This window comes from Podarcis filfolensis (assembly GCF_964270895.1).
Source record: "Podarcis filfolensis genome assembly, chromosome: 3".
Lineage (NCBI taxonomy): Eukaryota > Metazoa > Chordata > Lepidosauria > Squamata > Lacertidae > Podarcis > Podarcis filfolensis.
In genome coordinates this window covers 95,487,091-95,501,813 of record NC_139606.1, presented here as the reverse complement: position 1 = coordinate 95,501,813, position 14,723 = coordinate 95,487,091, and the positions used below count along the sequence as shown (strand labels likewise).

Sequence of the window (14,723 nt, the reverse complement as noted above, 5' to 3'; positions counted from 1 at the left end):
AGAGCACTCATCTAAAGGGAATTCCCTGTGCCCTCCTTCCCACTGTGCCTCCTCCATCCTCTGAAAAACCTCTTCTCGGGGGGGGGGGGGCCTGAGATGGGAACTGAAATGGAAATGAGAACTAGAGAAAATGGCAGAGGCAGCATCAGCTGTGACAGGCTGACAGGCTCTCAAATTGTTTTTGTTTTACCATTAATACTGTTGCAGTTTACTTGTTAAGAGTGAGTTCTGTTTCTTAAAACTGCTACCCGCTTTCTTTAGATTTGTCTATCAAGTGTTCCATCTAATGGGCACAGGACATGTATGCTCCTCCCCAAACGTGGGCAGCATTTAGAAACACAGAGATGGAAGATAGTTTGCCTTTTCTTAAGAAAGGCATTTTAACTTGGAACAGCAAGAGAAATCTGGATGGAACTGATAACAAACTTGCTGAACATTATTGCTCTTGAGCAAATCAGTTACTTGCTAAACAACGCCGTGAATTGCACTTTCTGGAATTGATATTTGGTGGGAACATTTGAAGGCAAAAATGGACTTGCAGGTTATTTGGAAGCTGGTTCCTGAAAGCTGTCTTCACTCTACATGCTTGATTATTCAGTCAGAAGGGGAACATTCTCAAAGAAGTATCAACAAAATACTATTTTTGTTTTACTTTTCATGGGCTGTAATGCTCTTGAGAAACAAGCTTCCTGTGGTTACGACATCTGAAAAATAGTTAGAGAAGCTACTTTCAAGATGTGGCAATGGGGTTCTTTCACAGATTCATAAACTTTTAGGAAGTTGCCTTATATTATGTAAATTTTAACATTCTTTGAATAGCTCCAATTAAACTCTAATAAAATATTCACTTTTAAAAAGGAAAATTGTAGTACACTGGCAGACAGCATAGGTCCATATTGCATTGGCTCTAGTGAAATACTGGATACATTCTGATGAAAAAAATGCAGTTTTAAATACTGTACATTACTTGCATTCTATTTATCTTAGGTTCAAGATGTTGTTCCCATCACCAGTTATGATACTGCTGGGTCATTCTTACTGCTGGGCTGCAACAATGGCTCCATATATTACATTGGTAAGACTATGAAATTTCTCCCATTCAAAATTAGCAACACTTTACAGTACTTCATGATTTGGTAGAATCATGATCTGAATTTCTTTTATTTGCTACCTTAAGATGATTATTATACCTATTGTTCAGTGCCCCAATATATTTTGATGATGGGTAATTTATAAATAGGTGAATAAATGTGTGTGTTTAAATTTTTATTTTACAGATATGCAGAAATTTCCACTACGAATGAAGGATAATGATCTTCTGGTGACAGAACTTTACCATGACCCTTCCAATGATGCCATAACAGCACTTAGTGTTTACCTTACACCCAAAACAAGTGTGTACCATCTTTAATGCCCTTTAATAATAAATGTTTGATGTGACCTTTTCATTGCATCCTTTTGTAAGAAATTTAATTTAATTTTCCATTTTAAATCTGTCCTATTGTAAGGGAACATACCAAATGATATGTTCAACCGGAAGATGTTTGTGGATTTTGGTTTTTTAAATTTATATTTATTTATATTTTAAAGAACAGGAAATTCAGAGGCATTATTTTTTCCTTTGTCCGTATATAGATGACACTTGAGCACATTATGCACGTTCAAGCATAAGTTTGTGCAGCTAGAAATCTCACACCTGCCATTTCCTAGTGCAATCATGGCCACACCTTGTGAAGAGAGCCCAAGTATTGTGTTTCTGAATGGCATAAATGATACATCAGTTGCTGAATTATTTAACAGTATTTCTTTATAGCACATTATCCACTTTATCATTGAAACCAAGCAGCCAAACTTTTAGGGCCCCTGTCATTCCTATTTAAAAATGGTTGTCTTCTACAGTGCAGTTTTGAAATAATATTTTTTGCAGGGTGAGTATTGGGGAAGTGGAGGCTTCCTTGGTGCCACTGTCAAGCATTGCCTAAGAATATTTTCTTCGTGAGAATGTGGAAAAAAAAAATTTATGCACCATGCAACATGTTCATTAGAAATCAGGATTGCATGCCTGTCCTTTCTGAGTTTACACTTGATTAAAAACCCAGGTTTATTGCTGTGCATAATTTGTTTAAACCGTTCTAGGACTAGAGGTGTCATATTCTGGAAGATGGCTTAGTAATGCAAGATGGTTGTTTGCTGCACAATTCCAAACTTTTCTTTCAATTGTCATTTTTTTGTTCATACCTTGCCAACATTGCTTGCCAACTTTCATGATGTCTTGGGGATGGGGGGAAAGAAATTTGCAGTAATTAATGCTGAGTTGTTACAGAATAGTAAGAGGCAAATATTAGCATGTAAATGGGGCATATCTCTAAAAAGTATTGAAGCTGTGTACATGCCTCTCATTGGTTTATGCAGAATTCCTAGGCAGCTTCGAGCCCCTATTCCATTTTGGAAGCAAGTGCAGTTTTGTATTGGCGTTTTGTTTTCCGTAGGTGTAAGTGGTAATTGGATTGAGATTGCATACGGCACAAGTTCAGGAGCAGTGCGTGTGATTGTGCAACACCCAGAAACGGTTGGATCAGGCCCCCAACTTTTTCAGACTTTCACAGTTCATCGAAGCCCTGTCACAAAGATCATGCTGTCGGAGAAACATTTGGTGTCAGGTAATTGTGTTGGAAGAAATGGGATCTCCTGCCATTTCCTATTTAATTTGCATTCATTTCTTTATACTTCTGAAGCTAGAAAGAGAGTGGATAAAAGCCACTTCCCCACTTGCACCTCCTGTTCATGCTGAATTTCTGGTGTGAAAGCCCAGTGAGATTAAGAGGTCATGGATGCAATTCATAGAAGAAAGTAAAGATAGCAATGGTGATATGGTGAGGCGAGGCTCAAACGCAAATATCCATAGCTGGATAGGAGTTGGCAGTCACTGGACAATATATCCTTTACTTCACAGACTCCTCCACTGTAGCTCCATCTTAGTGTGCTTGGTGCCCTCTCAAGAGTTAAGCAGACTATGCCTATAGGAATTAAAAAATTGTCAGTAGCATCTTAGAGACCAGCTAAGTTTGTTCTGGGTATAAGCTGAAGAAGTGTGCATGTACATGAAAGCTTTTATCCAGAACAAACTTACTTGGTCTCTAAGGTGCTACTGGACAGTTTTTTTATTTATTTCAACTTCGTCAGACCAACACAGCTACCTACCTGAATCTATGCCTATAGGACAAAGGGACCCACAAGCACCCCCAGTTCAGACATTTGGAAGGCACTCAAAATACAAACCAATTCTTACAAAGTTTCATTGAGGCTACAGGAATGGAGATTAGTAACACAAAAGTATTGTGAGGTTTTGACTTTGGTTGAGGTTTAGAATGATAGCTGTATCTTTTTGTGAACCGTTTTTCTTGTACTTTTTCTAGTTTGTGCAGATAACAATCATGTTCGGACCTGGACAGTGACACGTTTCAGAGGAATGATTTCAACACAGCCAGGATCGACTCCCTTGGCATCATTCAAAATTTTGTCCTTGGAAGAGACCGAGAGCCATGGCAGTTACTCTTCTGGAAATGATATAGGTAGATAAAGCATTCTGAGTGGAGCAGCCGGGTAGCTAATCTGTTCTTTGAGACTCTGAATGGAACATTTCTATCTTGCAGTGTTCAAGAGAGAAGAGAATATGGGAAATGACAAGAGGAGGGGATATGTGAAATGGCCTGTAGTGGAAGAAGTAGCTGCCTTGGGCTAGATGGCAGAAAGGTGGTCCAGGGATTCACTTCTCAGTCATTGAATAATTTATATAGCACTTGATTGTTTTTTTTAAAAAAGCCTCCTAAGCAATTTACAAAAGTATAAACTAAAACATTAAAGTTTCAGATTAAAAATAGTTAAAAATGGGTATTTAAAAGCATTCAAAAGATAATTAAAATCAGCAGTAGTTAAAGAGGGATAAAGCATATATAAATTCTACATGGCTGGATAGGCCGCCTAAACAAAAATGTTTTAAGCATACACCAAAAAAGAATATGAAGCAGGGAGTTGGGATTTCCAAAGTGTAGATGCTGCCACACTAAAATTTCAGTTTCTTAAAAGTGCAGAAGGGGTATTACATGGCACTTGTGACAGTGAGAGTTCTGCAAACAGTTGAGTGCGTATCTAGGGGGTAAGCTGGACCCAAGCAGTTAAGGGCTCTCCACACTAACCTTGAACTTGGCCTGGTAGCAAATGGTCAACCAGTGCAGATCTCTGAACAGTTAATACATTTGCAAGTGCGCTTTTACCCACTCTGTACTTTTGTGATATTACTCAGAGTAATATGAAATTAAGATTATAAAAAGTGGAGGAGGGACTACCAGTTTCTCTCTTTCTCAGCCCTATGACCCTCCCTTGGCAAACATGTTTCTGAGTATACAGCTAATGCAGAGAGAAAATGACTAGTAATTGGTGACTACTAACAATAGTTTAATCCATAAAAAACAGGGTGATGATTTCAAGACTTCCTTAAGGGGAAAGGAACAGTATTGAGTATCTATGAACAGTATTGAGTATCTATGAACAGTATTGAGTGAGGGATTGTTACGGGCCACATTGAGGTAGTGATATAGGTGCATTGTTAAACATTTTGGACAGGTTTTTGAAAACTTTCACAGAAAAATTGGAAACTAGTACATAGAACTCAGTGGGTGTTTATCTAATATTTACTGTGCAGTATATATATTTCAAAAATGCTCAAGGGCCTTGAATTGAGGGGGGGGGGAATCTTCTTTGCTTTCCAATTACAGGACCATTTGGTGAGCGTGATGACCAACAGGTGTTTATCCAAAAAGTTGTTCCCATCACTAACAAACTATTTGTGAGGCTCTCTTCTACTGGAAAAAGGTAAGCAACAAAATTATTGTGCAGCTGGGTATTAAAGTGAAGGTAAAGGTTTATTGTAAATTTGTAGCCTAGTGCCATATTTTTCGCTCTATTGGACGCAGTTTTTCCCCTCCAAAAATTGAGGGGAAATGTGTGTGCGTCCTATGGAGCAAATGCAGGCTTGTGCCATAGCCACGCGCAACCCCTCCGGCAGGGAGAGGCTGCACGGGGCTATGGATTCTTTAGCCCTGCGCAGCGTCTCCCGGCAAGGAGAGGCTGCACGGGGCTAAAGGGGAAGCCAAAACAGCGAGCGGGATCCATCCCGCTCGCTGCCTTGCCTTCTTCCATAGCTGCGCGCAACCCCTCTGGCAGGGAGAGGTTGTGTGCAGCCTGTACACTGCTCTTTGGGGCTGGGGGGGGGGGAGATATTTTTTTTCTTGATTTCCCCCCCTAAAAACTGGGTGCGCCCTATGGTGCAAAAAATACGGTAATTAACAACAAGAAGTTCTGTTTGTTTTTAAGATTTGCTGAAGAAGTTTTACTGTGGTAAGATTATGTCAAGAATTTTAACTGCAATGATTATAAAATCCTAATGTTTACAAAATGGTGTGAGCTACTGTACCACCTAAGAGCATAATAATTTTGTTCATTGTTAATGTTCCAAACAAATACATTTTTTAGAATTCTCTGGTTAAGTTTCCATGATTAGCTCTGGCACAACAATCAGTGTCAAAATAGCTTTGGCTGACCCTAAACTACCATGACTTTTGTCTCTACCTCGGATTAATGTATGATAAAAGATATCTCTGAATCTATTAGATTTCCATTGATGACATGTGGGAGTTTGAAAGGAGGGCTTCCTTGTTAGGGCGCCAGTGTTGTTTTTCTCACATCAGGCCAGGTAATTAGTGCAAATGTTCATCTCACTGTTAGTTCCACATAGACAATGGCAGAAGTACAGTCAACAAATTTGCTTTGTATCCCACTCTTCTCAAATTTTGCTTCCATTATCTCTTTGCACTTTGTGGACGACATACATTATACTTTCTCCACTGCTGCCTCACATTTTCTTGGCGCAGGGGATACTGAAAGAAAATGAAAAGGCCAGCAGAACTGTTGTACCCAAGACCGAATGCATAATGGAGTCACAGAATACCTTCATGTTTGTGCCATGATGACTCTCTGGTAATCCTGTTGGCTAGGAGGGAAGGCAGGTTACATTCTGCACATCGTATTTAAAATTATCACTAGAATAATTGTTCTATGCCAGGTGTGGAAATTTATATTTCAGTGGCCTCTGGAGAGCTACAACTCCCATCAGCCCTAGCAAACATGGGCCATGGCCAGGTATGATGGGAGTTCAGCAACATCTGGAAGGCTAATAATGATAATAATAGTTAATAATTGTATGATTTACACCCCGCCCATCTGGCTGGGTTGCCCCAGCCACTATGAGTGGCTAACAGAATATATAAAACATAATAAAATACCAAACATTAAAAACTTCCGTAAACAGGGCTGCTTTCAGGTGTCTTCTAAAAGCCAGATAGTTGTTTATTTCCTTGACATCTGAAGGGAGGCTGTTCCACAGGGAGCGCGCCACTACCGAGAAGGCCCTCTGCCTGGTTCCCTGTAACTTTGCCAAACATTCCCTACACCTGTTCTACACTCTCAGCAAAGATCACATTTGAGAAGATGAGTCCATAATTGGGGGGCTTAGTGCTGTGCTGATTTTGGGCAAACAGTGGCAGGAATGAAATACAGTATAAAAATTCCTGCCCTAACAAAAGCTGTTCAAACTCTTCTCTCCACCCCCGCCCCTTGAAATGGTAAAGATAACGTCCACAAAATGCATGCACCAGTTTCTCTCCACAAGGTCAAGACCAGCCGTGTATGAAAGCAAGTTTGTGTCACTTTAATACTGTGTCACAAGGATTAGGACTCAAAGCTGTTTATTGCCTCTGGATCCTGCATATCATTTGCTAAACGTCGTCTTTATTCTGCGTCTATTTTTCAACTATTAGATCCTTGGCAATGAGCAGAAAAAATGAGTGGGTGTCATGGTATCCTACTTTTGCAGCAGAGGGCTATGATTCTGCATGTCCAACCTATCTCTAAAATGAATTTACTCAGTTACAGGAATGTTTCAAGAAGTAAACATTGATAAGTATTTGAAAATCTGGGTACAAGGATATAGAAGGACAAAGAATCAATTTGGGTCTTGGCTTTACTCATAATAGTAAAATTTGTATTTTACAACCATAGTTTACCTGCAGGCAGGTTTGCATTTAACTTCCACTTTTTTAATGGGCATTTAATTATATCCCTTATTTTAGAGCTCTCTTCTGTTCGTCCCATATGCTAGTGTGTATTGCTACCTTTCATAAAATAATATGATATGTTGCTTGGCCATTTAAAAGTAAATGAAATCCAAAGACGTGGAAACAGCAGCTAAAGTGTTTTTGAAAGCCCTGGATACTAGTTAAAGGAAATAGCACTGTTCTAAAATTGAAACTGCTAGTACAACCAAGGCCACTAATAGTGATTCACCGACACACAGTATCTTTAACACATGGCCTATCGTTTCTTATTGCTTAATCTTGTAATGAATAAAACTCTTTAAGGGAATCAATCTTCTTTGCATCAAAGTTCATTACGTACAATCATAAGCAACTGTTAGAGAAATTAATCAAGAGTACATTTTCTGTGCACCTAGATTATCCCTTTGACAGCTTGTTTGTTTTTAAGCAAATAGCATTAGAAGCCTGTAATATGGTTGGAGGCCAAATTATCATCCCAATAAATGTTATAAATCACTATGATTTAATGTTCTCTTCTTGCACAGGAAGAAACTGCCACACGTTTATTAAAATTGGTGTTGTACTAGGGTAAATCTTAACATAATAACTCAAAGCTTGTTCAACTTTGACCTCTTTCTGTTCTCCTCCTTCTCTCTTGATTACTGCAGGCATAGTCTAATCAACCTATGCCTTCTACATGTTAATTAAACCTGCATTCATGTATACCCATTTTATCTCAGAAATAATTGTGTTGGTTATTGCTTCCCATGGCAGCAGTTTGTATTGGGTGCGTTCAGATGTTCCAGATTTTCTTTTGCGTTTGCTCTTGAACTGCTTTGGGAACATCTACTCTGCCATCTTCGCTAAAAAGAGACGGGTTCTCAATTACTAAGCAGAAGTTGTAGTCACAGGTTTCTCTTGGAATTACTTATGCAGAATTTTCAAAAAAGCATATGCCAGTTTATAGAACATTTCATAGAACAAATGCTTCTAGGAGAACCTTTTGACTACCACTGAATTTCCCACTAAATTTGGGGAGGAATTTTGGCCCTCTTGATACGGCATCATATGCAAGTTAACAATTTGTGATTTACCACTAGCAATGCACTGCAAGGATTCTGACTCTTGGCAGTTACATAGCTATTTATGGGATGGAAACAGTTGAGTTTTTATTCCGCATCAGTATGGAGCAAAGCATTTTCTAGAACATTCTTTAACATATGCATGATGATATTATGGTATAGTATGGCCACAGTCTATAACCCTACAAGCACATCAGTGCCAGTTGCTGGGTTTGGCAGACCACATCTCATGAGTGCCCTGAGGTTCTTCCCTCTTCCATAACTGTCACAGGGCTGCATTGCTGATTCTTAGCTTGCATGTCAGATTGGATATTTGGATAACTGAAAGGCATGGTGTGTTATGTAGTAACAGAAGTGTCCTATTTTGTGTGCACTCTTTAAATAAATTTTAGAAGATACTGTTGTCTTTGCGTTTAAGGATTTCTTCGTCAGGTAATAACACTTCTGTTACAATTTTTGTTTTACTAGTAATCTCTAAGCTTTTACCTAAAAATGAAAATGCCCCTTGTTTTTGCAGATTGGTTGACTTAATGTGCCCTTGTGCAATTTCTAATGCAGGATATGTGAAATTCAGGCTGTTGACTGTACTACCATTTCATCCTTCACTGTACGAGAATGTGAGGGATCCAGTCGGATGGGCTCCAGACCACGGCGCTACCTTTTCACGGGGCACGTGAATGGCAGTATTCAGATGTGGGACCTCACCACTGCTATGGATATGGTTAATAAGAGCGAAGAAAAAGGTATCTGCCTTGATGTGCAATAATCCAATTTTTCTATTAATGAAAGAAGCCAGATTTAGTAGCTATCCAGTAGGATGTTGTATTCTTCCTATACTGCAGTTCCAACCTATTGCTTAAAGCAGAGGTGGGAAGAAGGTAGATTGAGGATTTACTCGTGGATCTCCGGGTAAATTGCAGGAGATCAGCAAGGCTGGATAGCTAGGAACAGCATGCTAAAAAATGGCAGGGTTCTACTTCAGTATTTGGCTCAAACGAGACAGGGTGCTGATCTGGATGGGCTATGCAGTGTGGGCAGAGTATGGCCGTTTAAAGGCATGTGTGTCTGGTCTGTGTTTTTTCTCTTAAAAGATGTGGGTGGTCCTACAGAAGAAGAACTGCTTAAGCTTCTGGATCAGTGTGACCTGAGCACATCTCGCTGTGCGACTCCCAATATCAGCCCAGCCACTTCAGTGATGCAGCAAAGCCGTCTGCGTGAATCCAGCTCTAGGTATGTCCTTGCATGTTTGTACTGGCTGGTAAACTGTAATCCGAATCTTTTCATTCAGTACTTTAAACATTTTGAGACTTGGATTTTTTTTAGACATAGTGGTTCCCTGTTAGAACTGCATGTTACAGAAAGTGATAGCCAGCATGAGGCATACTCAGATTCATTGATTTTTACTGGATCTACTCTTCAATGTGACTAATAATATAGATATCAGCCAGAGAAGTCTCCTTTGGTACAGTCAGCTGCTAACTATCAAAAGGTTACATTTTTGTTAAATATGCAAAATAAGTGCCTCCCAGAAAGATCAGATACTTTCCCCCATTAACATTAATTTCCACTATCTTTGTGTGGAATAGCTCTGGTAACATCACAAGCAACAGCACCATAGATGCTTGAAAATGAGAATACCTTGTTTCTTGCTTGTGGTATCTGTTCAGTGTGACTGTGTTCATTAATACTGGTGCTCTTACTCATGCATATAAAATATTTTCAGCCTCCAGTTGCAACACCGTGAAATGATCCACGAAACCACTACATATGGTTCCATACGGCCATATAGGGAGAGCCCTTTATTAGCCAGGGCACGACGGACAGAGAGTTTTCACAGCTACAGAGAGATCCAGGCTTTTAATTTGAACAAAACTATGGTAGACAGAGGTATTCTTCAGAATGGCAACCAGAGTCCTGTACAGACAGAAGTGAAGAGGACAGGTGAAAACATAACTGACAAAAGGGCTTCAATAGCAGCACTTGAGATAAGAGCTACCAGAGCAGCAGATGGGGCAAGTGATGGTCAGAAAGTGCCCGAAAATGTATTGGAGTTGAAGAAACGAGGAACTGATGAAGAAAACGAAGCCAAAGCAGACAATAAAAAGAAAGGTGGGTTTGAAGGAGGAGGATTCCTGGGGAGGAAGAAAGCACCTCATCTGGTGTCTTCACCAAGTATTGTGGAAGGAGGATCTGAAACATCTGGGGCAGCTTCTCCATCACCTACAAAGACAGCAGTTTCCCCACGGCATAAGAAAAGTGACTCTAACTGCCAGGATTATACCTTGTAAAAATGCTGAAGGATATTTATATCCAAAATATATATCAAAGGTTTTAAACACTAAACTGGATAATATGTTTACATTTATGTCTGTGGGCATCTGTAAGTCTGTGTCTTTCAAGATGTTCTTGAAGTAGAATAAAGAAGGATAGGGAACACATCAGTCTACACAAAGGACTTGGCTTCACAGCACAACCAACAGAAGCATTTTTAGTATTCTAAATTGATGACTTCATATAACGATGAATATGAAGTCCATTTCTGGTACAGACTTTGATTTCAGGCTTTCTTTAATGGAGGCTGGCATGCACTACCATTTTTGTTGTAAGGGGAGCATTTTCTAATGTCTGTAACTCTGATTCCCATTTGTGGCTCTGCACATGCTAAATATTTAATGTATGTTGCCTACTTATTGGTCTTCAGTGAGTTCGGTCTCTCTTCATGCTTTTGTGGTTCCATATTGGGAATAATAATGGAAAGAGGGTGGCATGGCCACTTCACCTTACGTTTGCCTTTTTTGTTGTTGAGTCACCATATTTTTTACTAGTATTAATAAACTTTGTATACATCACCTGGTGCAATTTGTTAACTTAATCATACTGCAATTCTAAACATCTTGTTAATGATTTGAATGCTATAAAATATTATATTGCATATATTTGTCTTTAATATTAAAGTATAAAGAATTTAATAGGTGTGTATTATTTTACTTATGAGAAAAACTTATTGCTTACAAGACTGGCAACACCTCCTGGAAAGCATTAACAGTTGAGATAAGCAACAAATATTAGCAATAAGAGAGATTTAGATTCAGGCCATATGAAACTTGTGATCTGACTCTGCAACTGTAAGACATTGCATAGTATTACCCTTCCCCCCTCTATATAGGGTAGCTTTGGAATACCAAAAAAAAAAAAGCATTGGTGAGCTTTTACCATCTTCCAGCTTGAGCCAAACAATGAATCTAAAAGAAGTAGCTGTCGTTAGAATCAATTTTGAACAATGATCTCGCTGTTTCTGTGAGGTTTTTACATTCCTTTTTCTTCCTGTGCCATGCCTTCATATAGTTGGCCTGGAACAATTGAGATCTGTCTACACATTCCTTCTTTTCAGTAAAGCATAATTCCATACATTCTAGAAGACGAGTCAAAACAATGGATACACTTTGAGATAGACACTATCAGAAGCATCCCCACCATAGCATATCCATTCCTCCAAAACAAACAAAGGAAAATCCCCACAACACTAAACAGGATCACACAGGAAGGGGAAAAAAAGTAGGCAAATTTTGCCCAACCACATCTCCACTAAGCCCCCAGCCCATCACACAGCCCAAAACTTCCAAATAAAAACATGGCAAGCCAAAGACCTACACCACCTAAAAGACTTCTGCAAAAATAACAAGCCCATATCAACACAATTCAAGACCAACTAGGGGACACCCAAATACCCTGGCTAACAGAACACCAACTACACGCCTTCTTAAATAATCCAGCAGTAAAAGCAGCCACTAGGCCCTTAATCACCTTCAAAAACCTCCTGACATCCAAGGGACATGACAAGGGATGGTATCCACATTATACAAAATACTGCTCCAGAATCCCACAAATCTCAATGCACAATGCAATTCTAACTTTTGTGCAATAGTTAATTTATAGCAATATTCTGGATAAAAGTGCTTAAAAAGTCCAGCTAGTGGTCTGTCCAAAGTAATCCTAAACTACTCATATAAGCAATAAATAGGACCATAGGCCAAGATGAGTCAAAGAAACCCAATAAAAAATATTGTTTAAAACCATTTATTAATTGGGATATTCTGAAATGTACTACATTTCCGTATATAATAATTAAAAATACTTAGTTTTAGCTTGCTTTTCTGTGTAAAAAATAATACACAAGACAGCTTTTAAAGTAACTTAATATTTTGTCCTTTGCTCCGCAAGTATAATGGCAGAAAAGAAAATATCTGCTACTTCAACAGGTAACACAGAAAAAGAGTATCCAGCTCTAAATACACAATGAAATTACATTTCACAAACCATCTAACCAGAGTACTTGTATAAATGTTAGTGGGCCCAGTCCTTTGGGACTTTATGGTTTGAAGTGCACTTGGACTGAGTTCAAATGTGATTCCCTTTTCCTTATCAACAGACAAAACTACAAAGGTTTTATTGTCAGTAGCACATATACAACAGTTTGCTACTAGAAATGATGTTCTACTCTTGTTCTTCCCAAGCCAAATCTTCAATTTTGGTGTAGGGTTGAAATGTTTATGCCCTTGCCACAGAAGACATATCTGCACATGTGATAAGTGTAGCACTGAAAACTGCCTTACTGCTTCAGGGAATGAATTTTGTTATTATCAGTGGCATGATAGTAGCACCTTGCATCCAGCCCACAAAACTAGATACATAACACCTTTGTTTCAACCTGTGCCTAACAAAACAGTGATAAGATGACCACCTGCTACAGACAACGGCTAAAGTTAGCTATTGACACAGAACATACATAACTTAATCAAAGAAAATTGATGCAAAGTGATGTAGCTTATACCTAAACTACTAACTACCTAGATCAGTTCTTTTGAATGATTTAGGCAACAATCCTATATATATATTTCTGGGGGTAAATCCCAAAGAATTCAGTAGGGCTCAGTGCTAGGTATGGAACTGACCTACAAAAAATTGCAATTTCAGTCTACAATTCAGGGCAATCAAAAATATTTCAACACATAGCTAGGGAAACAAACCACTGCAGAATAAGAACTATAATGAAAGAATTGCTAGGACAGTAGTGGAAAATTTATATATTTTAAGGGAGATGCAGGAAATCGGCATGGTATGTAATAGGATTCTTAGCGAGCCAAGATTCCACTGTACAAGCGAGTCAAACTAAACTGTCATTTCAGTAATCATTTTTTTTTATAGAAAGAACATACACACAGCTATATAAATATCAAACTCTCTACTTCCATGATCATGTACTTTGGAACATCCCGGGACCAAACCTAAGTGGTGTAGGAGAACTATGGTGCTGATGGATCATGAAGACCAGGGCCCTGCAGGATCTGATTTCTTTCCGCAGGGCCTGTTAGACAGAGTTGTTCCGCCTGGCCTTTGGCTTGGAGCCAATTTGATTCCCTCCCTCCCTCTCTTTTTTCTTTTCCTTCTCCTCCTGCGATGAGGCTACATTTTAATATTTTAATGTTCCATTATTTTAATGTTGTATTTTATTTTTGTTTTTAAGTTTTAATCATTCATCTTGTTTTTATTATTGCTTGTAAGCTGCTCTGAGCCCGGCCTTGGCTGGCGAGGGCGGGGTATAAATAAAAATTATTATTATTATTATTATAAAAGTGGTAGGGTGAAGAAAATGGTTGTATCGGGACAAATCGGGGGTGACTTGGATTCACACAATCCCAAACCCTCATGTTTGGGATGAAACAACCACAATTTACTTTTTACTGGTTTCGTTTTGAAACTAAGACATTTTGACTGAAACATTCAAAGCAAACTTTTATATATGTTGTAGCATAAATAATCGGTGGCTCATTTTTGACAAATGGACCATTTCATCCAACCATGGGTTCCCTTCATACTTTTGGAAGTGGAGCTTAAAATGTGTATAAAGGTTTCTGGCTCAGTTGTGCACATTTTAAAAACTTTATAATACATACTTTGCTATATAAATAAAATTTACTCCATAAAATCTTCATTGTAGGGTGAAATCTTACCCTTCTTAGCAATGCATTATCACAAGTATTATATGGTAATACTGACACTGTTTAAAAAAATTAAAAATCAAGATAATTCATATTGGTAGGCACATTACATCACAATGACTAAACAAGGCAAGTGTGTTCAGAATGGCTTGAAGAAAAAAACACCTTCCATATTCTGCTTATGCCATCGTACCAGTGGCAAAACTACTCACAAAGGTGTGTCCGTAAATGTTGTATGTTCTTTTGTGACAGTACTGAAGCCTTTTATAGCGCTCACAAGATCTTCATCATCCACATACTATAAACAAGCAAACAAATAAATAAATTTACTTTTTTTGTTGTTGAAGAGGCTTATGTTCCAAGAACATAATGGTGGAAACTCTTCACCTCCCAACACCTTTCTAATATTAATTCAGGAACACTGTTGGCATTTTCAACAATTAAGTAGATAATTTAACTCTCTTAATAGGATGTGGCTCAAAATCTAGAAA

General features: G+C 38.6%; 2 protein-coding genes across 5 annotated transcripts in view; one reads left to right on the top strand and one right to left on the bottom strand.

The window, feature by feature from the left end:
- The window catches only part of KCTD3 (potassium channel tetramerization domain containing 3), a 30,432-nt gene extending 19,230 nt beyond the window's left edge, over positions 1-11,202 (top strand). Inside the window, exons 11-18 of the mRNA XM_083605081.1 lie at positions 988-1,075; positions 1,278-1,394; positions 2,490-2,660; positions 3,417-3,572; positions 4,776-4,872; positions 8,792-8,976; positions 9,325-9,463; positions 9,957-11,202. Of these exons, the coding sequence (XP_083461207.1) occupies positions 988-1,075; positions 1,278-1,394; positions 2,490-2,660; positions 3,417-3,572; positions 4,776-4,872; positions 8,792-8,976; positions 9,325-9,463; positions 9,957-10,521 (1,518 nt within the window). The 3' untranslated portion in view covers positions 10,522-11,202. The remainder of the gene's footprint in view (positions 1-987; positions 1,076-1,277; positions 1,395-2,489; positions 2,661-3,416; positions 3,573-4,775; positions 4,873-8,791; positions 8,977-9,324; positions 9,464-9,956) is intronic.
- Positions 11,203-14,013: 2,811 nt separating this feature from the next.
- The window catches only part of USH2A (usherin), a 432,455-nt gene continuing 431,745 nt past the window's right edge, over positions 14,014-14,723 (bottom strand). For all 4 annotated transcript variants that reach the window (XM_083604668.1, XM_083604669.1, XM_083604670.1 and 1 more), the window contains one exon: positions 14,014-14,530. In XM_083604668.1, coding sequence (XP_083460794.1) covers positions 14,441-14,530 — 90 coding nt within the window. In that variant the 3' untranslated portion in view covers positions 14,014-14,440. The remainder of the gene's footprint in view (positions 14,531-14,723) is intronic.